Source organism: Phacochoerus africanus, chromosome 4 (assembly GCF_016906955.1).
Source record: "Phacochoerus africanus isolate WHEZ1 chromosome 4, ROS_Pafr_v1, whole genome shotgun sequence".
NCBI lineage: Eukaryota > Metazoa > Chordata > Mammalia > Artiodactyla > Suidae > Phacochoerus > Phacochoerus africanus.
The window spans coordinates 71,482,265-71,508,432 of record NC_062547.1 but is presented as its reverse complement, the minus strand read 5'-3'; the positions used below and the strand labels follow the sequence as shown (position 1 = coordinate 71,508,432).

The window sequence follows — 26,168 nt, the reverse complement described above, 5'->3', positions numbered from 1 at the left end:
CTAAAGGGGGAAAAATAAAAAGAAACAGGTGATGTTAATTTTAATGATGTGTTTTATTGAACCCAATTTATGTCCAAAAAGCTGTTTCAACATGTAACCAATATAAAAAGTTCTGAGATCTTTTTATGGTTTTTTTTTTTCCTTCTTTACGTGCTTTTGAAATCTGGTGATTTTTTACACTCACAGCACATCTGAAGTTGGACTGGCTACGTTTCAAGGGCTCAACAGCGCAGTTGCCAGTGACTACTGTATGAGACCGTGCAGTGCTAGATGAGGAGGCAGAAAAGAAATCAAGTGGATTCCACACAAAATGGTGAAAAGTGGTAAGAGGAAAAGTAAATTGGACAGAGGGCATAGGTGAGGAATGTGGGGATTTCAGTTTGAAAGAGGACTGTTAGGAAGATTGAGACGATAGGCTCTGCAGAAGGACCAGAAAGAGTCAAGAACACTGAAAAAATAATCATAGTGTAGTATAGTGTCATGTTTATCCAACAGAACTTTCTTCCATCATGGGCATGCCTTTTAATCAGCAGTGTCTCATTTAATAATCACCAGCTCCATGTGGCTTTTGGGCAGTTGACATGTGGCTGGTGGCACATGGTACTAAAGAACTGAGGGGTGTTGTTGTTGTTGTTTGCTTTTTAGGACCGCACCCATGGCATATGGAAGTTCCCAGGCTAGGGGCCAAATTGGAGCTACAGCTGCCAGCCTGCACCACAGCCACAGCAACTTGGGATTTGAGCTGTGTCTTCGACCCACACCACAGCTCACGGCAATGCCAGATTTCCGACCCACTGAGCAAGGTCAGGGATGAAACCCACATCCTCATGGATACTAGTCAGATTTGTTCCCACTGTGCCGGAGCGAGAATTCCCAGGTTTTTAATGTACTTAATTTTTACTTTTTTTTTTTTATGTCCCCATCTGTGGCATATGGAAGTTCCCAAGCTAAGGGTTGAATCAGAACTACAGCTGCCAGCCTACGCCACAGCCACAGCAATGCCCAATCCGAGCCACACCTGCAACCTACGCTGCAGCTCTCAAGGCCAGGGATTGAACTGATATCCTCACAGAGACAACGTCAGGTTCTTTACTCCTGAGCCACAATGGGAACTTCAATTTTTACTTAATTTAAATTTGGTAAAAAAAAAAAAAAAAAATTGGTCACCTAAAGCCTGTGGCTCCCATAGTGGATGGCATAGATTTAGTAGAATGGTGACAAGTGCAATACCCTGAATAGAGCTTGTACTGTGTGCAAAACGCTCTATGTGAGCTCTGTGGAGTCCTCACAATAGCTCTGTGAGAAGGGAGCTATAATCATTGTCACCATGATGAATAATGAAGTCTTTTCATTCGTTTATCTATGCTTCACTATTGCTATCATTAATCTGCTATTTTTTAGAAGAGTTTTAGATTTACAGAAATCTTGCACAGAAAATACAGAGTTACCATCTTCCCCACACCCAGCTTCCCTATTTGTAACATCTTTCATCAGTGTGATACATTTGGTATACATAATAAGCCCATATCGATACATTATTGTTCACTAGGGTTTCTGTTTTATTTTTTGTTTGTTTGTTTGCTTTGTTTTGTTTCTTTTGGGGGCCACACCCTCCGCATATGAAGTTCCCAGGCTAGGGGCCGAATCGGAGCTGCAGCTGCCAGCCTATGCCACAGCCACAGCAACACCGGCTCCCAACCATGTCTTTGACCTACACCGCAGTTCATAGCAACGCCAGGTTCTTAACCCGCTGAGTGAGGCTGGGTATGGAACCTGGATCCTCATGGATACTAGTCTGGTTCTTGACCCACTGAGCCACAATGGGAACCCCACAGTTCCTGTTCTTGATTTCCTTTTTCCTAATGTCCTTCTTTTCTTCCAGTATTTCATCCAAGATACCACATTACATTTATTCGTCCCCTCTCTCTCTAAAGAGAGATATAATTGACCCGTAGCACTGTATTAGTTTTAGGTGTACAACCTAAAGATTTGATACATGTGTATATTGCCAAGTGATCACCACAGTAAGTTTGGTGAATGATTAACATCCATCACTGCACGTAGTTAATTTTCTTTCCCCTTGGCTGAGAACTAGTAAGATCAGTTTTCTTAGTTATCTTGTCTCTTTAGACTCCTCTTGACTTTGGCAGGTTCTCAGCCTTTCCTTGTTTTTATTTATTTTTTGCTTTTCAGGCCCGAGCCTGTGGCATATGGAGATTCCTAGGCTAGGGGTCAAATGGGAGCTATAGCTGCCAACCTATGCCACAGCCACCGCAATGCCTGATCCCAGCTGCGTCTTCGGCCCACACCACAGCTCAAGGCAACACTGGATTCCTGACCCACTGAGCGAGGCCAGGGATCAAACCTGCATCCTCCTGGATAGTAGTCAGATTCATTTCCACTGCACCACAACAGGAACTCTCAGACTTTCCTTGTTTTCGATGATCCTGATGATTTTGAGGAGAGCTGGTGAGGTATTGGTAGGATGTCCCCCTATTGGAATTTGTCTGGTATTTTTCTCGTGATAATACTGGGGTGATGGGTTTAAGGGAGGCAGACCAAAGAGATGAAGGGCCAGTCTCCTCACATTGTATCAAGGACGTACTATCAACTCTTTTCTGCCTGTTGATATTGGCTTTCATCTCCTGGCTGAGTTAGTATTTGCCAGGTTTCTCCACTATCAAGTTACTTTCTCCCTCCTTTGCTTGGAAAGGAAGTCACTGTGTGCAGCCCACAGGGAGCAGGGAGAGTATGTTCCTCTCGAGGAGGGATAGCTACATAAATTTATTTGGAATTCTTGCACATGAAAGACTTCTCTCTTCTCCCTCCCATTTATTAGTTTAATCCAATCATCTAATTATATCGTATGGCCTCCTGGATATTTACTTATACTGTGGATTATAATCCAGTACTACTTTGTTTATTTTGTTGCTCAAATTACTCCAGCTTTGGCCACTGGGAGCCCTTTCAGTTGGCTCCTTTGGCCTTTAACACAATCCCGTCGATGTATTTGATTCTGGTTTGGGTTTTTTAATTCATGTTATTGAAGTGTAGTTGATTCACAATGTTGTGTTGATTTCTGCTGTACAACAAAGTGACTCAGTTATAACTATATTCTTTTTCGTATTCTTTTCTGTAATGGTTTATCACAGCATGTTGAATATAGTTCTCTGTGCTCTACAGCAGGACCTTGTTGTTTATGTTTTTGGGGTTTGTTTTCTTTGAAGAACATCCTTACTTTCTGGCACTATGAGATGTATATGTCCTGCCCCAGTACTAGGATCAGCCATCTCTCCAAGCCTGGTGGAGAGATACATTAGTGAAAGGTATTAGAAACCAGGATCTGGGCACTAGGAGTGCTTGTTGCTATCAGGGTGTTGTTTCTTTTAGATCATGAATACTTTGTAATCTCCCATAATGTATCTGGTATAGGCACTTAACCTTGGGGATACAGCAACAACCAGATATGGCATCTGCCCTCATAGAACTCAGAGTCAACTTGTGAGGACAGGCATATGAGGGACACTCTGACACCGAAGAGCTGTGCAACCTTGGACAAATTAGTTAATCTTTCTGAACTTTAGCCTCCCCTAAAGTCTGAAATGGGAGTAATTATAGCACTTTATGAGGGTACTATGAAAATGAAATGAAGTCATCCACTTTTAGAATCTCTGAAACAGAGCCTAGCATAAAGTGCTTCTTAAGTCATTCTCTCTCTCTCTCTCTCTCTCTCTCTCTCTCTCTCTCTCTCACTCTCACCACACCTGCATCATGTGGAAGTTCCCAGGCTAGGAATTAAACCCATGCCGCAGTTGTGACCTGTGCCACAGCTGTGACAACGCCAGATCCTTAACCTGCTACTCCACAAAGGAATTTCTGCTTTTTAAGTCTTAATTATAAGAAGTTACACAAATAATTACAGTCTTTAGAGGTTTGGAGTGCCAGCAAAGTGTGTAACAGGAGGACCTGACTTCATTTTGGGTTAGTCAGGGCAGGCTTTCCCAGTCAGTAGTGTTGCAGCTGAGGCAGGAAGGGTGAGTCACCAGGCAAAGGGAAGCAGAATGTTTCAGGCAGCAAGAACAGCAAGTGCAAAGGCCCTGAGGTAGACAGGAGCCTGATACACTTAGGAACCAAGAGCAGGCCAGCTGGCGGCTCATGGGATTGAAAGAAATAAGACGCACAGGGCTTAGTTGACCATGGTGAGTTGAGACTATCTAAGAGCAAGGGAGGTGACTTGCCCAAGTGCACATGTCTAGTAAGGACAGGGTCCAGGTCTGCTTAATCTCAGAGATCTTTTTTATTTTTAAAATTATAGTTGATTTACAATGTTCTGTACAGCAAAGTGACCCAGTTATGCATGCATAGACATTCTTTTTTTCATGTTATCCTCCATCATGTTCCATCACAATTTCTATATCCCTTCTGAATACAATAGTTTGCATCTACTAACCCCAAAGTCCAGTCCATCCCACTCCCTCCCCCAGCTATTAGTGATATCGTGGTATTTGTCTTTCTCTTTCTGACTTCACTTAGGATGAGAATCTCTAGGTCCTTCCATGTTGTGGCAAATGGCATTATTTTGTTCTTATTCATGGCTGAGTAAGTATTCCATTGTGTATGTGTACCACATTGTTTTAATCCATTCATCTGTTGATGGACATTTAGGTTGTTTCCATGTCTTGGCTATTGTGAACAGTGCTGCAATGAACATAGAGATGCATGTATATTTTTTAGTGAAAGTTTTGTCTGGATATATGCCCAGGAGTGGGATTGCTGGACCATATGATGGTAGTTCTATATTTAGTTTCCTGAGGTACCCCCGTGTTGTTTTCTTTCTTTCTTTTTTTTTCAATTTTACTTTTTTTTCTTTTTCTTTTTAGGACCATACCCATGGCATGTGGAAGTTCCCAGGCCAGGGATCGAATCAGATCTGCAGCTGGCCCATGCCACAGCCACAGCGACTTGGGATCTGAGCTGTGTCTACGACCTACACCACAGCTCATGGCAAGGCCAGATACTTAACCCACTGAGGGAGGCCAGGGATTGAACCCCACTCATGGTTACTAGTCGAGTTTGTTACCACTGAGCCAGAATGGGAACTCACTGTACTGTTTTCCGTACTGCTTGTACCTCGTCTCAGAGATCTTTATTTCCTTAGTCTGAGTTTGAGATAGGAGTTTTGCTTTTAGGATTTTGGAGGGGTTTTTGTTTATTTTTTCAGTAAGAAGCATAGTTTGGGTTCTTAGGGGTCAGAATCCAAGTGCGCGTCAGCCACCAAAGTTCTAGATGGTTCTGGTTATCCCTCTAAGCACAAGCTCTGAGGGTCTGTGAGGTCAAGAAACCCAACGATGACGCAGCTTGAAGATATCACTGCTGTGAGGGAGAGGAGGACACACAGACACAGGAACCTACCAGGGTGACAAGGGCTAGGCCATCAGGGAAGACCCCAGCCAAAGAGAATTTTAAATGAGACACTTAACACTGATTCTTTGCAGAGTTCCCACTGTGGCACAGTGGGATAGGCGGCATCTTTGGAACACTGGGACGCAGGTTTAATCCCTGACCTGGCACAGTGGGTTAAGGATCTGGTGTTGATGCAGCTGTGGCTTGGGTCGCAACTGTGGATCCTATCTGATCCTTGGCCCAGGAACTCCATGTGCTGTGGGGCAGCCAAAAAAGAAACAAGACCAAAAGCATTGATTCTTTGCTTCTTTATTTGAAGGAAGGGACCCAGAGGCAAGGGTGGTGTCAAGGAGGCTGTCAAGACAACCAGGGGGAGAGCTGTCAAAGCAGACGAGGGGCAGAGTATGGGGAGGAGCATTCCAGATGTTTTAGAGGTGGGATCTCTGGGACTTGGAGACAGCCGGGTGTGGAGAATGCGGTGGCCTGAGTTGCTAGACACTCAGCAATGTGGGTTGGGGAGCAGCTGTCCTGAGGACCAAAGCCGGGCAGCCTGGACAAGCCCAAAGAACCTTCTGGTACTTGAGCTCTTTGGGGCCCCGACTACAGTCTGATTCCATCTCAAGTGCTGAGTAGGTGGGTTGTATAGAAAACCAGGAAGCCACATTGACTTTTCTGTGGGCAGTTGAGTTTAGGTTCAGGTTGGCCACCCTTTGAAGCTCACAGCCCTGATCACCCCCTTGCTGGAGAAGTAAGCCATGGGTACCTGCTGCTTCCAGGCCTGGGTCACCCATGCTTCCTGCTTGTATACATTTCTGCCCCTGAGAGCCTGGCCCTGGGGCGGGCACAGGGCATTCATCCAGGAGTTGCCGCGCTGATAACCTCCCCAAGCTTCAGGTTGCTTATTTGTAACAGACAGGTGGCACTGCCACCTCAGGAACATGAGTAGCACAGGCCCTGAGCAGAGTAGCTGTTGCCCAGGGTGACCTTCGAGCATAGAGAATTCTGTGCTTTGTGCCTTGGAGTAATAAAAGCCCAAGTGCTGGTCTGAGAAGCGTGTTCCCCAAATGCCATGGTGTGAGATCACCTGAGGTCACTGACCTGCATGCACTTGGCGAATTTTGGTTTCCAGAATGAGCTTTTTGGAGTTCCCTGGCAGCTCAGTGGGTTAAGGAACTAGCACTGTCACCACTGTGGCACAGGTTCAGTCCCCGGCTTGGGAACTTCCATATGCCTCATGCACAGCCCAGAAAACCCCTCCAAAAATGGAATGACCTTTCTGGATCTGATCCATGTCCCTTCCACTCGGATGTCTTTCCAGGCAATGGCATTTTATCACCTTTTTTGTCAAAGATCAGCACAGGCCCCATAGCTTTGATTCTGAGGGTCAGTGTTGTTGACAGTGATCACTTTCACTTCCACTATCACCTTTCTCATTCCTGCCAGTGATGAGGTAGCAGCCACTGTGTCACTTTTTATTTTTTTCATTTTTAAGATTTCTAGGTTTTTGTAGTTCCCATCATGGCGCAGTGATTAACGAATCTGACTAGGAACCATGAGGTTGCGGGTTCAATCCCTGGCCTTGCTCAGTGGGTTAAGGATCCGGCGTTGCCGTGAGTTGTGGTGTAGGTCGCAGACGCGGCTCAGATCCCGCGTTGCTGTGGCTCTGGTGTAGGCTGGTGGTTACAGGTCCGATTAGGCCCCTAGCCTGGGAACCTCCATATGCCGCGGGAGCGGCCCAAGGAATGGCAAAAAGACAAAAAAAAAATAAGATTTCTATGTTTTTAAAATCCAACTTTTCTTTTTCTCATGCCATACAGGTTCTCCTTGTTTTGTCTCTAAATATTTTACGTGTATCTGTGGGGATTTTTGTAATGCTTCTTTAAATAAAAACTTAAACAGAAATTCAGCAGTTGCTAGTATATTCACAAAGCTGTGCAAACCTCACTGCTATCTCATTCCAGCACATTTTCATCACTCCCAAAAGGAACCCCATGCTCATTAGCAGTCCCTCCCCAGCCCCTGGCAACCACTAACCTACTTTTTTTTTTTTTTTTTTTGCTTTTTAGGGCCACACCCGCAGCATGTGGAGGTTCCCAGGCTAGGGGTCTGATCAGAGCTACAGCCGCCAGCCTACGCCAGAGCCACAGCAACACTGGATCCGAGCCACGTCTGCAACCTTCACAGCTCTCAGCAACGCCAGATCTTTAACCCACCGAGCGAGGCCAGGGATCAAACCTGCAACCTCATTCGTTCCTAGTTGGATTAATTTCTGCTGTTCGGTGATGGAAACTCCTAACCTACTTCCTGACTCCATGGATTTGCTTATTCTGATCACTTCCTATAAACGGAATCATACGACATGTGGCCTCTTGTGCCTGGCTTTGTACTCTGAGCATCCTGTTTTCCAAGTTCATCTGTGTTGTAGTGTACCTCATTCTTTTTTTTTTTTTTTGTCTTTTTGCTATTTCTTGGGCCGCTCCTGCGGCATATGGAGGTTCCCAGGCTAGGGGTCCAATCGGAGCTGTAGCCACCGGCCTACGCCAGGGCCACAGCAACGCGGGATCCGAGCTGCGTCTGCAACCTACACCACAGCTCACAGCAACGCCGGATTGTTAACCCACTGATCAAGGCCAGGGACCGAACCCGCAACCTCATGGTTCCTAATCGGATTCGTTAACCACTGCGCCACAACGGGAACTCCCTCATTCTTTTTTTACGCTGAATAATATTCCACCATACTGTTGGACTACATCTTGTCAATTCATTCATCTGTCAATGGATGCTTTGGGCTGTTTCCACCTTTTGGCTTCATGGACAAGTGTTTGTGTGAACATAGGTTTCATTTCTCTTGGATAGATACCAGGATAGATACTGTGTGGCTGGGTCACATAGTAACCCTATGTTTAACTTTCTGAAGCACCCCCAGGCCATTTCCCTCAATCTGTTCTTTGTGAATGAGAAGGAGGCTTTGTGCCTCTCAGTCATTGGCAGATGCTCAATTTGCTGTGACCATTCTTCAGCCCTGCTCCTTATCCAGTATCCCATGGGAAGTGGGCCAGGGGCCTGTAGATTTGTCAGGGGCTGCCCACAGGGTGCCTCCCACCTGCCCGGATGTGCCAGGGCAAGAGCACCAAGGGTCGGTGCCCCACCCTGGCAACTCCCACATTCCATGTAGCACAAAACCCTCACGCTGCTCAGCTCACCAGACGAAAGGTCCAAAAGCCCAGCCGGTGGCCTCTCTTGGAACGCTTCACTGTGCTAACCTCTGCTCTCAAGCAGTTAAGAGTGAATTGTGCCAGAAAACCCAGCCAGGTGTGTTATCAGCTATTAAAAGCTCACGCAAATTGATAAGGGCCAAAGGAGCAAAGATCAGAAACAGTTCACTGAGAGAGAGTCGAACCTCAGACGGGCTGGTCAAGGCAAAGATCATTCTAGTACCCAAGACTCTCCTGAGACCACTGGCTTTCCTTGGGGTGGCAGCCACGTTAATCCAAAAGGCCCTTTGGAAGATACTGAACATCTTAAAAGGGTCATAGTCTGTCTGCAAGAGGATGTTTCTTACACTCTTTAATAAGCACAAAGTTGGCAATGATCTAAACACTCAGTGATGAAGCTGGCATGGAGAACTGTGCATCCTCTGGAAGTGTCAGGCAGGAGGCCTGCGACCACGTGGAATAAGAGTGCCTCCCAGGAGGTTCCCACTGTGGTGCAACCAGATTGGTATCTTGGGAGAGCTGGGATGCAGTTTTGATCCCTGGCCTGGCACAGTGAGTTAAGAATTCAGCATTGCCGGAGTTCCCTTCGTGGCTCAGTGGTTAACAAATCCGACTAGGAACCATGAGGTTGCGGGTTCAATCCCTGGCCTTGCTCAGTGGGTTAAGGATCCGGCATTGCCGTGAACTGTGGTGTAGGTTGTAGACGTGGCTCGGATCCCATACTGCTGTGGCTCTGGCGTAAGCCAGCAGCTACAGCTCCGATTCGACCCCTAGCCTGAGAACCTCCATATGTCGCAGGAGCGGCCCTAGAAAAGGCAAAAGACAAAAAAAAAAAAAAAAAGAATTCAGCATTGCCGCAGCTGTGGCTTAGGTCGCAATTGCGGCTTGGATCTGATACCTGACCCGGGAACCCCATATGCTGAGGGGCGGCCAAAAAAGAAAAAAAAAAAAAAAGTGCCTCCCGGGGAGTTCCCTGGTTGCTCAGCAGGTTAAGGATCCAGCATTGTCACTGTAATGGCTCAGGTCACTGCTCTGGCACAGGTTCGATCCCCACCCTAGGAACTTCCACATGCTGTGGGTGTGGCCAAAAAATAAGTGCTTCCCAGGTCCTGGGCCAAGTACTGTGCACGCAGTTTAATCATCACTATAATCCTCACCGTGAATTGAGTCCCGTTAGATGGGCAAGAGGAAGGATGAGCAGGATGCAGGTGAAAGGTGGGTGGAAGTTGAGAGTGGAGGAGCCAGGGAGATCGTTCCCATGGACCACTCTGGGGAAGGAGAACCCAGCTGGGGTGAGGGGGTCATGGGTTCAGGGTGGCATCTGTGGGGTGTTATTTCCACTCCCCCACCCAACCAGGGTCCAGCAGCATAAGATGCTTGAGCATGGAGGGAAGCAGGCATCCTCAGTAGTGCCATTAAAGTGATGGCTGCAGGTTCACACAGGAGGCAGAGAAAAGGCCCATCTCTATCTTTGTCTCCCTACCCCCACCCCTATCCCTAGGCACCTGATGGGCTGACGTCTTAGGTGCATCCTGGGCATATGACTTCACTAGAGCTGCCAAAACCAAGCACAGACCTGGGGCTTAAGCAGCAGAAGTTTATTTCCTCACAGTTCTGGAGGCGAGAAGTCTAAGGTCAAGGTTGGTTTCATTCAGAGGCCTCTCTCCTTGGCTTGCACGATGGCCATCTTCTCCCCCTGTCCTCACGTGGTCTTCCCTCTGTGCATGTGTCTGTGTCCTAATGTCCTCATTTTACAAGGACACCAATCATATTGGGCTAGGTCACCCTAATGACCTCATTTTAACTCAATCATCTCTTGAAAGGGCCTAAATCCAAAGACAGCAGGTTCTGAAATGCTGGAGGTTAAGGCTTCAATGTAGGAATTTGGGGCAGGAGGACAAAGCCCAGCCTGTAACATGGGGGGGAGCATGGGATTCTGCCCCAGCCCACCAGCTGTGGGGAGGGGAGCTCAGGTGGTCCCGTCACACACAGGCACTGCCCAGTCTGCCACAGTTCAATGGCATTTTAGGGTTTGGGTACTCCACTCTCTGGTGGATCGAGCAGACCTGGGGATCCAGTGGGAGGATGGGGAGTCATACATCTGTGGCTCAGACTCAGCCAGGGGCCAGGGAAATTCACAGAACCTGGCTAAAGCAGTGACAGCCACAGCAAGGGCAGGATCCTATGTTGGGAGGGCTGGGCCATCTCCCCCGACTGGCACCCCCTCATAGCTCCAGGAGCAGGGGTTTTCCTGGGCTAACCCCCAGGGAAGTCCCACTGAACACATGCTCGCCTCCCCCTCCTCTCCGAGCTAAGCCAACGCACCGAGCTAGGCCAATGCACCGGTGCACTGGGGTTTTCTCTACCCAGATCCCTACCGCCCTCCTCCCCACCCCCACCCCCACCCCCCTTTCCCTTCCTCTGGAAATGCAGCTGCTCTGCTCCCAGCCCGCCTGGGAAGATGGGGTGCTGGCAAAGGGTCTGGCTCTCAGTTAAGCACTCAGCCAGTGAGCCCTACCCTCTCCCGTGGCTGGGAGCTCCTTGGGGGAATGGCTGGCTGTGTCATACCCAGCACCCAGCACAGGGCCTGGCAGCTAGCGGGCATCAAAGTTCTGCTGACCTCCTGAACCAGCAGCCAACTCTTCTCTTAAGGGCCAATAGCAGTAAGACACCAGCCCGGGTTCTCCATGTTCCAGCAGAGCCCGCCCCCATCCCTGAAGTCCCTTTCTCAGTGGGTGAGACAGGCACCCACTCCTGCCCTGGCCCAAGGAGGACCCATGGGACTCCAGATGCCTGCAGCTGAGGGATGTCCCTGCTGATGGGAGCACTGTAGGGTGGTGACAACAAGGAGCTGGAGGGGGCACCCCAGCCCCAACTCACCCCTCCTCCTGTCACGAGCCCTGTCACCCACTGTCCAGTGCCCCATGGATGAACTAGGTTGTTCTCCATCCAGTGACCCACAGAGGCGGAACCAGTGGTCTTCGCACACACACCTCACTCCCCTTCCCAGTGCCTCAGGGCCCCAGGGGCTAGAGCGGGTCAGGCCCAGGATGGGGGCTGGGGGAGGGAAACCAGGCTCCTCAGATTCATCTCCCTCCCAGGGCCTCACATTCCAGAGGTAGGAGGGTTCAACCACACAAACACTTCTGTTCCGGGGCAGGCCAAGGGTCAGGAGAAACTAGAAACAGCTTTTCTCCAGGAAGGTGGGGCAGGGGTAGACAGGCCAAAGGTCACTGAGCAGAAACCCTTCTTGGGGGGAGGGGAAGAAGCCCCCCGCCCCAGGGTCTGGAAAGACAGGGCCAGAAATTGGCTTCCATAAGCAGAGCTTCTCACAGACATCGGGGCACTGGGGCCGGAGGAGTCTTTCTGGTGGAAATAGAACTGCATTGCAGGATGCGAAGCAGCATCTCTGGCTTCCATTTACCCTCCCCACCCCCCCCATCCCAGCTGTGACAACCAAATATCTCTCTGAACTTGGCCAGTTGTCCCTGGGGGCAAAATCGCCCAGGTCAACACCACCACTTTGCAGACGGGAACCTGGAAAGAGTGCCCCTGTGCACTGGGCTCCTGTGCTGATGTTAACAGCCTCAAGTCATATCTGAAGCCAGGTATTCAGGCAATCTGCTCTTTTCTGTGCCCCGTTACCTCTGCCTGGAATTCTCTTTCCCCCTTTCTACCGAAATTACACTTCCAGAACAGCATGGACATGTCACCTCTCCCCAGGGGTGTTCCCTGGGCCTCCCCCTTAGGAGTTTGACCCCCATAGGGGCAGCAGTAGGCAAAATAATGCCTGTGATTATTGGCATTAGACGTCTGCACCCTGATGCCCAGCACCTGGGAATATGGGACCTCACACAGGAAAAGGGACTTTGCAAGTGGTGGTGACTGCTCCGTCTGGAGATGAGAGATGATCTTGGATTATCCAGGGGGTCCAACATCAGTCAACCACAGTGGTTTTCTTTGTTTGTTTGTTTTGTTTGCTTGTTTGTTTTTGTCTTTTTTTTTTTTTTTTTGGCATTTCTTGGGCCGCTCCCACGGCACATGGAGGTTCCCAGGCTAGGGGTCCAATTGGAGCCATAGCCGCCGGCCTACGCCACAGCCACAGCAATTGGGGATCCGAGCCGCACATGTGACCTACACCACAGCTCATGGCAACGCCAGATCTTTAACCCACTGAGCAAGGCCAGGGATTGAACCCACAACCTCATGGTTCCTAGTTGGATTCATTAACCACTGAGCCACGACGGGAACTCCCACAGTGGTCCATATGACAGGGAGGCAGGAGGGTCTGGGTCAGAGGAGATGTGATGGCGGAAGCAGAGGTCAGAGAGAGGTTAGAAGATGCTGGCTTTGAAGACGGAGAAAAGGGTCATGAGCCAAGGAATGCAGGTGGCTCCTAGAAAGCTGGAAAAGGCAAGAAAACTGACTTCCCCCACCCCCACCCCAAAGAGCCTCTGGAAGAAACTAGCCCTGCGGACACCTTGATTTGTGGACTTCCGCTCTCCAGGACTACAGGAGAACACATCTGTGGTGTTTTAAGCCTCTAAGTTTGTGGTGACTTGTTACAGCAGCCACAGGGAACCCATATAGGCCTTTACTCTGAAGCCCTGAGTCAAGAAGAGCCTGGGTGGGTGGGTGGATGGCCATTTGCCTCTCTTGACACGAGCTACGTGCCCGCAGGCTGTGATCTGTCTCCCACTGTGTACATCTCTCACTCGATGGGGAGGACCCAGCGTAGGAAGGTTTGGGAATCAGGGCTTGGGTGGATCAGACCTTCTCAGGCTTAGAACACCAAGATGGAGAAACAGATAAAATGACCACTTTTTCTCTCCAAATTAAAAAAAAAAAAAAGCTACACCTATAAAGGCCAAAAAACCCTAATCTGGGAGTTCCCGTCATGGCTCAGCAGTTAACGAACCTGACAAGTAACCACAAGGATGTGGGTTTGATCCCTGGCCTTGCTTAGTGGGTTAAGGGTCCGGTGTTGCTGTGAGCTGTGGTGTAGGTTGCAGACACGGCTCGGATCCCGTGTTGCTGTGGCTATGGTGTAAGCCTGCGGCTGTTAGCTCCGATTCAGCCCCTAGCCTGGGAACGAACCTCCATGTGCCTCTGGTGCGGCTCTAAACACACACACACACACACACACAACACACACCACACACACACACACACACACACACACACACACACACCCTAATCTTTGCTTCTTTGAAAGCCTTCCCATGTTCTTTAACATGTCCCAGGTCAATTCTTTCCTTCTTCTCCCTAGAAGAAGACGCTTCTGAGGTTTTTTTTTTTTTTCGGTCTTTTTCAGCCACACCCACAGAATATACAGGCCAGGAATCGAACCTGAGCTGCGGTTACAGCAACACTGGATCCTTAACCCACTGCACCCGGCTGGGGATTGAACCTTTGCCTCAGCAGTAACCCGAGCTGCTGCAGAGACAACACCCGATCCTTAACCTGCTGCACCACAGCAGGAACTCCAAGACGTCTCTGATTTGTATAGCCAACGTCAAAGGGCAAATGAGCTTTAAGTTGCAGAAATTCACGGTCACCAGACATGTAGTCTATAAGGCATCTGCAACCCTTTCCTTAGCAGCTGAAGTACCAACACAGGGTTGGTGCAGCCTCAGCTCTTCCAAAAAGGGACCAAGGGCAGAACCTGGGGAAAATGCTCTTGTCACAGAGATGACAGACACAAAATGGGTGGTGTCTTTGAGGCCAAAGGAGGTAACTGCTCTAGAGGAGGAGTGGACAGGGGCCTGAGGGTGATGGGCATCTGTTAGGTTTCGGTGGGAGCCAGGGAGGGAGTCTAGGAGCAGGAAGTGATGGGGGAGCAGTGAGGCAGGAGGGGATGGGGGATGCCAGGGTTCTTTGGGCAGGAGAGACTTGAAGGTCACCTTGGCATTCATCCACTGCCAAAAAGTTTTAGCTATGATACAGGGAAGAGGGGATAATAGATGGTGAGAACAGAGGTGGTGAGCGTATTGATCATGGGTTTTACTTTCTGTATTTTTTCGGTGACTTTTTTTTTTTTTCTTTCTAGGGCCATACCTGCACCATATGGAAGTTCTTGGGCTAGGAGTCAAATTGGAGCTACAGCTGCTGGCCTACACCACAGCCACAGCAACTCAGGATCTGAGCCACATCTTCGACCTATACCATAGCTCACGGCAACACTGGATCCTTAACCCGCTGAGCGGGGCCAGGGACTGAATGGCATCCTCACGGATACTAGTCAGGTTCTTAGCCCACTGAGCCACAGTGGGAACTCCCCAGTTTTTCTTTTTTTAAATTATAGTTTATATACATGTTTTTATTTATTTTTATTTTATTTTATTTTATTTTTCAGCCACCCTAGCAGCATATAGAAGTTCCCAAGATAGGGATCTAATTTGAGCCAGAGCTGCAACCCACACCACAGCTGCAGCAACACCAGATCCTTAACCCACTGCACCACAGTGGGAACTCCTATTTTCTGTATTTTAGGATGTTTTGACATCTTCCAGTCTTGCTGATCTGGGACAGACTTCCCCTCTTACAATATCTAGAGAGAGCAAAGGACCTGGAGGGTGTCTTTCATATGTAAATCAGCCACCTCTGTTATCAGGCTCTTACACTTGAGGAGGAAATATCCCTCTGCCTTAATTGTCCAAGAGCTAGGTACCAGACCACCAGGGACAGCCCCCCTGCCTTGCCTACCCTTTCCCACAGAAACCACAATAAAGGCTCATGCCCAGCTTTTCCCTTGCTCCTTCTGACTCATGACTGACCCTGCTGCTTCCTCAAGTGGCCCTTCAGGGCCTGTTATGCTCCACTCCTCTTGGGATCTGTAAGCAACAAGCTGTCTTTTCTTTTCCTTCTTTGGCTACACCTGCAGCATGTGGAAGTTCCTGGGCCAGGGATAGAACCCACACCACAGTTGCAACCTGAGCCACTGTGGTGACAACACCTGATCCTTAACCTGCTGAGCCCATGGGAACTCCCAAACTCTTTTCAATGGCAGTCCTCTCCTAATCTGTTGGCCTCTCCATACTGGCACAATAACAAAATCTACATTTTAAAATGCTGAGGGAGGAGTTCTCGTCGTGGCTCAGTGGTTAATGAATCCAACTAGGAACCATGAGGTTGCAGGTTCGATCCCTGGCCTCGCTCAGTGGGTTAAAGATCTAGCGTTGCTGTGAGCTGTGATGTAGGTCGCAGATGAGGCTCGGATCCTGCATTGCTGTGGTTCTGGTGAAGGCCGGTGGCTACAGCTCCGATTAGACCCCTAGCCTGGGAACCTCCATATGCTGCAGTTGCGGCCCTAGAAGAGGCAAAAAGACAAAATAATAATAATAAAGTAAAATAAGATAATGAGGGACAGAGCTGTATTGGAGGGGGCCAGAAAGGAGAAAATGGGGTACACGGGAGGTAGAGGGCCTGAGGCATGCATGAGGTCCCTTGCCTCAGTGATACCGGAGGAGGGGGTACCAATCTCTCAGCCAGAACTTGGAGCTGCCCAAAGGCCTCCCAGGAGCTCACGTGTGAAGCAAGTGACCCAGCAGTTCCTGTTATACGAACTTAGTGTCACAGGACTCCCCATCTGCTTTGGACCTGAGTCAGCACACCTCAGCCCTCTGCAGTCCCACCGTGAACCCCACAGGGCATTGCCAGGAGGGCCAGGCCTTGTTGCCACTCACCTGATGGCTCCAAGGAGTCAAGGCATGCCAACACCTCACCTCCAGATAAAGCCCCACCCAACAGCACTCAAACACGAGCTTGGTAACCAGCATCTACCCCTGCTCTGGCTTCCACAGCTGTAGGAGAGACGCATAGCAGCCTGGGGCTGAGTGCCATGCCATACAAGCCACCCACCTCCTGCTGCTGTTAACTTGGGTACACATGGCCCGGTGTGCCTGGGTGCGGGAGCTGCCGGAGCTCTGCCGCCAAGAAGATCTGGCCTAGTGTCTCAGCCTTGGCACCTCAGGCTCATGACTGATCTGCTGGAGCCTCTGTTGTCACAGCTGTGAATATAAAATTTATCAGTACAGGGGGTTCCTGTTGTGGCACAGTGGGTTAAGAATACAACTGCGGGAGTTCCCGTTGTGGCTCAGCAGAAGCGAATCTGACTAGTATCCATGAGGATGCAGGTTCGATACCTGGCCTCACTCAGTGGGTTAAGGATCTGGCGTTGCCATGGTGTAGGTTGCAGATACAGCTCAGATCTGGCTTTGCTGTGGCTGAGGCGCAGGTCTGAGGCTGTAGCCCTATTCAACCCCTAGCCTGGGAACTTCCATATGCTGCAGGAAGTTAAAAAAAAAAAAAAAAAAAAAAAAGAATCCAACTGCAGCAGCTCTGGTTGCTGTGGAGGTTTGGGTTCCATTCCTGGCCCATGCAATGGGTTAAAAGATCTGGCGTTGCCACAACAAAATTGTGGCTCCGATTCAATCCTTGGCCTGGGAACTGCCATATGCTATGAATGCAGCATTAAAAAAAATTTCATCAGGACAGGACCTGGCACATAGCAAGCAGACTACAGCAGTGGTTGCAATATTCACTATTACAGCTGAGGTCTCAGGGCCAAACAGGGTGAGTGGTACTTAAAACACACACATAACACAGAATGTGAGACAGAAGTGAAACTTGGGTCCCCCAATTTCTCCCTAGGGCAGTGGTTCTTAGCAGGGGGTTGAGGAGATAGGGACTTTTCTCTAGGGACATTTTTAGTTGCCACAACTGGGAAGTGATGTCAGTGGCACCTAGCAGGTGAAGGCCAGGGATGCTGTTCAATATCCTAGGATGCGCAGAATGGCCCTTGACAGCACCAAAGTATCCAGCCCCTGGGAGTTCCTGTCCCGGCTCAGTGGTTAACGAATCCAACTGGGAACCATGAGGTTACGGGTTCTATCCCTGGCCTCACTCAGTGGGTTAAGGATCCAGCAATGCTGTCAGCTGTGATGTAGGTCACAGATGCGGCTCGGATCCCGAGTTGCTGTGGCTGTGGTGTAGCCAGCGGCTACAACTCAGATTCGCCCCCTAGCCTGGAAACCTCCATATGGCACAGGTGCAGCCATAAAAAAGACAAAAAAGCCCCCCCAAAACCCAAAGTATCCAGCCCCTGGTGTCAGCACTGGTGGTCCTGGGCTCCCCTTTGGTTGGCTACGGAGTGTCCCCTGCAATTCCATGTGACTTTTAGGATCTGCCTTTCTATTTTTCAAAAAAGAAAAAAAGTTGGAGCTCCTGCTGTGGTGAAGTGGGTTCAGGATCTGGCATTGTGGCAGCTGTGGCTCAGATTCAATCCCTGGCCCAGGAACTTCCATATGCTGCAAATGCTGCCAAATAGGGATTGTGCTGAATCTCCTGCTATTCCTAGTTTTCTTTTACTTTTTCTTTTGTCACAAAAGTATGTTCGTTTTGTTTTGTTTTGTTTTGCTTTTTTGCTTTTTAGGGCTGCAAGTGCGACATATGGAGGTTTCCAGGCTAGGGGTCAAATAGGAGTTACAGCTGCTGGTCCACAGCACAGCCACAGCTGCTTAGGACCCGAGTCACACATGAGAACTATACCACAGCTCATGGCAACACTGAGTCAGGCCAAGGATCGAACCTATATCCTTATGAATACTAGTCGGGCTCGTTACTGCTGAGCCACAGTGGGAACTCCGAAAGTGTGTCCATTTGTCAAACACTTTTTCTACAACAAACGAGAGACTCATTTTTCCTTCATTTTAGTAATGTGGTATATTAAACTGATTGATTTTTCATATGTTGAACCATCCTTGCATACCTGTGATAAATCTACTTGGTCACACTGTATAATTCTTTTAATATGCTCCTGGATTTGGTTTGCTAGTATTTTGTTGAGTATTTTTGCATCTGTATTCAAAAGGGTTATTTTTCTATAGTTTTCTTGGGTTGACTTTGTCTGGCTTTTGTATTAGGGTAATGCTGGCCTCATAGAATGAATGAGTTAGGAAGTATTCCCTCCTCTTCTATTTCCTGGAAAGAGTTTGAGAAGAATTGGTATTAATTCTTTCTTTTTTAAAAAAATTTTAAAACATTTAAAGAAGTTCCCAGGCTAGGGTTCATTCGAATTGGAATTATAGCCACCAGCCCATGCCACGGCCACAGCAACTCGGGATCCCGGCCACGTCTGCAATTACACCACAGCTCACAGCAACCCCAGATCCTTAACCCACTGAGTGAGGCCAGGTTTCGAACCTGCATCCCCATGGATCCTAGTTGGGTTTGTTAACTGCTGAGCCACGATGGGAACTCCTTGGTGTTCATTCTTTAAATATCTGGTAGAGGAGTTCTCGGCGTGGCGCAGTGGTTAACAAATCCGACTAGGAACCAAGAGGTTGCAGGTTCAATCCCTGACCTTGCTCAGTAGGTTAAGGATCCCGTGTTGCCATGAGCTGTGGTGTAGATCGCAGACACAGCTTGGATCCCGAGTTGCTGTGGTTCTGGTGTAGGACAGCAGCTATAGCTCCGATTTGACCCCTAGCCTGGGAACCTCCATATGCCGTGGGAGCGGCCCTAGAAAAGGCAAAAAGACAAAAAAGACAAAAAAAAAATTTGGTAGAATGCACCAATGAAGCCATCTGGTCCTGGCCTTTTCTTTGTTAGGAGGTTTCTTTCTTCCTTTCTTTTCTTTTCTCTCTTCCTTCCTTTCCTTCCTTCCTTCCTTTCTTTCTTTCCTTCTTTCTTTCTTTCTTTTTTTTGGCTGTGTCTGCAGCATGTGAAAGTTCCCACACCAGGAACTGAACCCACACTACAGTTGTAACCTGTGCCACAGCTGCAGCAATGCCAGATGTTTTTGATTACTAATTCAATCTCCTTACTTATTATAGGTCTTTTCAGATTTTCTATTTCTTCTTGAGTCAGATTTTTTTTCTTTTTTAGTTTTTGGATTTTTTTGGTCTTTTTTTTAGGGCCACACCTGGAGCACATGACGGCTCCCAGGCTAGGGGTCAAATTGGAGCTGTAGCCACTGGCTTACACCACAGGCATGGCATCACCATATCTGAGCCACATCTGTGACCTACACCACAGCTCATGGCAACACCAGATCGTTAACCCACTGAGTGAGGCCAGGGATTGAACCTGCGTCCTCATGGATGCTAGTCAGATTCATTTCCGCTGAGCCATGATGGGAACTCCTTGAGTCAGTTTTGATGGATTGTTTTTAGCACTTTGCCAATTTCACCAAGGCTATCTAATTTATTGGCATACAATTTTTCATAGTATTCTCTAATAATACTTTTTTAAAAAAATCTATTTCTAAAGGTCAGTAGTTATGTCCCTACTTTTGTTTCTGACTTTACTTGTATTTACCTGTTTTCTGTCTCCTGGGTCCCTGTTTTGCATCATCTCAGTATTCATCACATGGTATGGCAACTCCTTTGTTAGAAAAGTAAAAATGGAGTTCCCATCATGGCACAGCGGAAACAAATCTGCTAGGAACTGTGAGGTTTTGGGTTTGATCCCTGGCCTCGCTCCATGGGTTAAGGATCTGGCATTGTCGTGAGCTCTGGTGTAGGTCGCAGACACAGCTCAGATCCCAAATTGCTGTGGCTGTGGTGTGGGCCGGCAGCTGTAGCTCCAATTCGACCCTTCCTAGCCAGGAAAACTCCATGTGCTGTAGGTGTGGCCCTAAAAAGAAAGAAAGAAAGAAAAGAAAATCATTATGACAGTAGGAACTAGACTGTTTTGTCACTGCTGTAACTTCCCAACCTGGCACCTAGTAGACCTTGGTAAATATTTCCTGCATTACTTCCTGCTAAGGTAGGGCATGAAAAACACTGGGAAGGAGGCTTCTCCACAGCCCTCATAGGAAGACAGCCTGTTGTCTGTTGAGTCTTTCGTGCCTGAGCTGCCCCATCCAGTGCATCTTCCATATGCCCTTGGGAGTTCTGACACAGACCTGACTGCCCCTGCTAAATCCCTCAGCCACGTCCAGGTGCCCTCTGGATGAAGATGACCCTTCTTGGCTCAGCAGGTGAAGCCCTGAATAGCCCATTCCTTCCGTCCCCTCCGTCCCCTCCCTGGTCTCTTCCACTCTCCCCCCACCTCCCATTCCCAGCCATCCCGCACTTGGCAGGTCTCTGGTGCCCTGCTCCATCTGGCCTCTATCACCTGCTTGTTCTTCAGGTCTCCACTTAACAGTTACTCCCTCTGGAGACCTGATGGGGTGCCCTCTTCACCCCTACCACCTGCGTGTGAATGTTTTTCGAGAACACGGACCATATAGCCTTTCCCAATAACATCCCCCCACTAGTGGTGAACCCCATGGGGTTGTGGTGCATCTGTCACCTGCCCTCATCTCCAGCTCTCTGAATATCATTTGACACCAGGGTTTTTTTGGTGGGTTGGTTAGTTTTTGTTTTTTGGGGGTTTTTTTTTTGTCTTTTTGGCTTTTCTGGGGCTGCTCCCATGGCATATGGAGTTTCCCAGGCTAGGGGTCGAATCCGAGCTGTAGCTGCCAGCCTACACCACAGCTCACGGCATCGCAGGATCCTTAACCCACTGAGCAAGGGTAGGGACCAAACCCGCAACCTCATGGTTCCTAGTCGGATTCATTAACCACTGCACCACAACGGGAACTCCGGATTGGTTGGTTTTAATGGCCACACCTGTGGCATATGGAAGTTTCTGGGGCAGGGATTGAATCCAGCTGCAGCTGTGACAATGCCAGGTTCTTTAACCCACTGTGCCAGGCTGGGGATGGAACCCGTGCCTCTGTAGCAACCTGAACTGCTGCAGTCAGACACTTAACACACTGCACCAAGTGGGATCTTCTGGACGACTGGTTGGTTTTGTTTTTTTGCTTTTTAGGGCCGTACCTGTGGCATATGGAAGTTTCCAGGCTAGGGGTCAAATCGGAGCTACAGCTGCCGGCCAACACCACAGCCACGGCAATGCCAGACCTGAGCCGCATCTGAGACCTACACCACAGCTCACAGCAACGCTGGATGCTTTAACCTACTGAGCAAGGCCAGGGATCGAATGCGCGTTCTCATGGATACTAGTCAGGCTTGTTACTGTGGAGCCACAGCAGGAACTTCAGACACCTGTTTTAAAATGTAAGTTTTAGGAATTTCCACTGTGGCTCATAAGGTTAAGAACCCAACTAGCATCCATGAGAATGGGGGTTTGATCCTTGACTTCGCTCAGTGGGTTAAGGATCTGGTGTTGCCACAAGCTGCAGTGTAGGTCAGCATTGCTGTGGCTGTGGTGTAGGCCAGCAGTGCTGTGGCTGTGGTGTAGGCCAGCAGCTGCAGCTCCAATTCAACCCCTGGCTGGGGAACTTCTATATGCTGCAGGAGTGGCCCTAAAAAGAAAAACAAAGTTTAGGTTTTATGATTATTCATATATGGTGCCATTGAAAAGGCACTTTGCTCTCACAGAGCCCCAGAGAAGTGGGCACAAGCCATGCCACGCAGGGCCTCAGGGGGAAGCACCGGGGACAGTCAGAAGGCAGAGGGAGTGGTTTCCACGGGCAGGAATGGGTGAGGCAGTGTGAGCAGGCATAGGATGGGCTAGTTTGAATAATTTCAGCCAGCTCTAGGACACAGAGGCTGTCCCTAATTGTCTGACACCTGGCCTTGGGGTGATCAGGGCTGGAGGATCCTGGCCTTGAGAGTGAGAGCCTGATAGGGGAGGGGGTTAGGGTATGGGCTCTGGATTGGCTGGTTTGCATATGAAAGACCTCCTTGAAAGGAAGTCATTTACTATCTCTGGGAATCTTTGAGGCCTGGGAAGGGGTGTATCTCCAGGATGGGCAAAGCCCCAGCTATTAAAACATCAGAATAAAAAAAGACAAGCTGGGAGCACAGAGGGTTTTGAAATCAGGGAAATACTCTGTATAACACCATAATGGTAGATGCAGGTCGTTTATACATTTGTCCAAACCCACAGAATGTACAACAGCAGGAGTGAACCCAGTGTAAACTATGAACTTTGGACGATAATGATGCATCAGTGTAGGTTGATTAATGCTAACAAATGTACCTCTGAGATGGGGGATGTTGATAATGGGGGAGGCAATATGTGTGGGTGGGGCAGGGGGTTTATGGTAAATCTCTGTACCTTCCCCCCCTCACTTTTGCTGGGGAAACTAAACTGCTCTAAAAAAAATAATTAAGTCTTAATTTAAAAAATAAGAGGAAAAAAGAAACAACACAAATTTTTTTTCTTTTGAGGGCTGCACCTGTGGCCTATGGAAGTTCCCAGGCTAGGAGTCACATCAGAGCTGCAGCTGCTGGCCACTGCCACAGCAACACCAGATCTGAGCCAGGTCTGCCACCTACATCATAGCTTTTAGCAATGTCAGATCCTTAACCCACTGAGAGAGGCCAAGGGCCGAACTTCCATCCTCATGGATACTAGTTGGATTCTTAACCTGCTGAGCCACAGCGAGAACTCCAGAAACAACATAAAATTATTAATTGACTGTGATCTGTGGCTGGAACTTCATTGTCCAATAGGATAGAAACCAGCCATTCATGGTTATTCAGCACTTGAAATGTACAATAAGCCAAGTTTTGAAGACTTACTATGTTAAAAAAAAAGAGAGAGAGAGAGAAAGAAATAGCTCATAAATAAGTTTTACTTGATTACAGGTTGAAGTATTATCTTAGATAGACAGGGTTAAATAAAATACATTATTTAAATACAATTATATGCATAATAAAGCACCCAGTCAGTACATGTGGAGTGAAGGAGTCAGACCTGGGCTTGGAATCTGGCCCCTGCTTACTTGGTCAAGTAACTTAACCTCTCTGGGCCTCAGAGAAGCCCTGAAGGGTTATCATCACCTCAAGCCACTCTCTTTAGAGAAGCTCAGCCCATTCCCAGTGTCTCCGTATCATAGCAGTGATCCTAATCTCAATGGATCTTTTTTTTTTTTCTTTTTATGGCTGCACCTGTGGCATGTGGATGTTCCCAGGCTAGGGGTTGAATCAGAGCTACAGCTGCCAGCCTACGCTACAGCCACAGCAACACTGGATCTGAGCTGCACCCGCAAACTATGCCACAGCTTGCGGCAACCCTGGATCCTTAACCCGCTGAGAAAGGCCAGGGATTGAACCCACATCCTCATGAAGAGTATGTCGGGTTCTTAACCCTCTGAGCCACAACGGGAACTCCTCAAATGATCTTGCTTCCCTCTCTGCTGCTTGTCTTGTCTGCTCTGCTCTGGGACTGTCTGTCTCCTTCACTGCTTACTTAGGTACCCAGCCCAGTGCCTGGCATACAGCAGGCATTCTTTAAGTGTTTTTTTGAATGAATAAGATAACAAATGGCCCCAAACAGGTGTTTAGCGAGGATCGGTGACATCACTACCATCTTTCATGGCTGGGACACATCTGCTTGCTCACTATGGTCGCCCCAGGGCTTAGCATGTGACTGGTATGTATGAGGTGCCCAGAAAAACCTGTATGGAATAGGCGGGTGGAGCCCAGGAGCTTCAAAGAGGGACTCACGACCCTGTGGGACCTTCTCCTCAGGGCCTACCACCCTCCCTCCTCACGTCACTGCTGCCCTAGTCCCAGCTGGCCCTCCCCCCACATATCCAGTAGGAGCAGGAGAAGCACAAGGACTGAGGGCAAGGCTGCAAGCCATGCTGGTGGCCCAAGTTCCCCGGAACCTGGAGGTAGCTGGTCAGTCTGGGGAGGGAAGACCCTCAAAGCCCGCCTTCCAGAAGGCAGCAGGGCCAACCACATGCAGAACACAGGGCCAATCTAGAAACCAGATCCCTGAAAGTCATGTGAGAGGCTCGCAAGGCATCCTTTAAAGAAGACCACTTTTGGAGTTCCCACTGTGGCACCATTGATGATTGGCCTGTCTGTGTGGTGTTGTCAGTTCAATCCCCCATCCAGCCAGGCGGTTAAGGATGCAGCAATGCTACAGTTGAGGGGTAGGTCACAGATGTAGCCCAGGAACTTCTATATGCAGTGGGTGCAGCTGAAAACAAACAAACAAACAAACAGAAAAAAAAAACATCACTTTTCTCTCCTTCCTCCAATTGCCTAGCAACCACTGTACATCTGGACCAGAGCATGTGGCAGCTGGATACCACAGGACTCCAGGCCTGGCGGACAGGTCACCTGGGGTCTGGTCTGTTCCCCATAAGATGCACAACAATGCAGATTTGGGGGTGGGGGTCCCTTCTGCTTCTCTCAGGGGCCACCTGAGCCAGGACCTAGAGGCACCAGAGCTTCAGGAGGGGGGGTCAGCAGCACTGGGGGTGGGGGTCTGATGCAAAAGCAACTGCAAGAGGACTCCCAGCTTCAGCCGGTAGTGCTTCCCCAGTATCCTTCCTGATGACCCCTAGGTCTCTCTCAATGGCCTTTCCCCCTATTAAGGGACGAGCTCCCTTTCCTTAACAGTATTTAAGAAATAAAAGTTGGGTTGTCCTGGCCATAGAATAAAAAAATTAAAAAGGGCAAATGACCTGGCCTCCCTGACCCTTGGTTTCCTTCTCTGTAAAAGTGGGCCAAAGGTTGAGCACCAGAGAAAGGGGAGTTAGCTGGTACTCAGTCCCCCCAGAGGAGTTCACTCCAAAGGGAAGGGTTGGTATTTCCCCTCACTGAGCCCACTGGTCTCCCTGTTCTGCAGTAGGGCCACCTGTGTGCACCCACTATAAGTCCCTAAAGCTGAGCTGTGCACACCCACCCCGCTCAAGGGCGGGGCAGAAGGCAGCCTGCCTTGCAGGCCCTAGGGTGTGGTCAGTCTCTGCCTTTGGCTCAGCTGCAGGCTGGAGGCTCCCGGCAATGGCTCCCTGTTCAGAGCTGGTGACCAGGAGGCAGGAGGAGGCTTCTGTCCCCTGTGCCCTGTCCACACATGGAGAAGAGGGTTCCCTGCTGGAAGTAGTTTACTCTTTTTCTTTTTTTTTGGCTGCCCTGAGGCATACAGAGTTCCCTGGCCAGAGATCTGAGCCTTACTGCTGCCTAAGCCGCAGCTGTAGCAAGACCAGATTTTTAACCCATTGTGTCAGGCCACGGATTGAACCTGCGTCTAAGTGCTCCCAAGACTGTCGATCCCTTTGCACCACAGCGGGAACTCCAAGAGGCAGTTTAGGAGTTCCCGTCCTGGCTCAGTGGTTAACGAATCCGACTAGGAACCATGAGGTTGCGGGTTCGGTCCCTGCCCTTGCTCAGTGGGTTAAGGATCTGGTGTTGCCGTGAGCTCTGGTGTAGGTTGCAGACGCGGCTCGGATCCCGCGTTGCTGTGGCTGTGGTGTAGGCTGGCGGCTACAGCTCCAATTCGACCCCTAGCCTGGGAACCTCCATATGCCATGGGTGCGGCCCTAGAAAAGGCAAAAAGACAAAAGACAAAAAAAAAAAAAAAGAGTCAGTTTACCCTCAACGCCTCCAGCAGTTGGAGGAACGGAGGCTTTCCCCTTCCCAGTTCAGTCCTGACCTAGAAGGTCTGGCACTTCTCTCAGCAACTGTGGTGTTCGGAACCCAAAGTTTGCATCCAGGACAGTTAGTTCCTAAGCATCGCAGTCTGCTGCCCAGACACCTGGGTTCCGACCAGGGTCCAAGAGCACACAATTCTTATCTG

At 49.1% G+C, this 26,168-nt stretch overlaps 1 protein-coding gene across 2 annotated transcripts in view; it reads left to right on the top strand.

Annotated features, from left to right (window-relative positions):
- The window catches only part of CCL25 (C-C motif chemokine ligand 25), a 31,972-nt gene that overhangs the window by 586 nt on the left and 5,218 nt on the right, over positions 1-26,168 (top strand). The window contains exon 2 of one of the 2 annotated variants that reach the window (XM_047777274.1): positions 187-323. In XM_047777274.1, coding sequence (XP_047633230.1) covers positions 311-323 — 13 coding nt within the window. In that variant the 5' untranslated portion in view covers positions 187-310. Of the gene's footprint in view, positions 1-186; positions 324-23,711; positions 24,720-26,168 lie in introns of those variants that run through there. The other variant, XM_047777273.1, reaches the window with a different exon arrangement.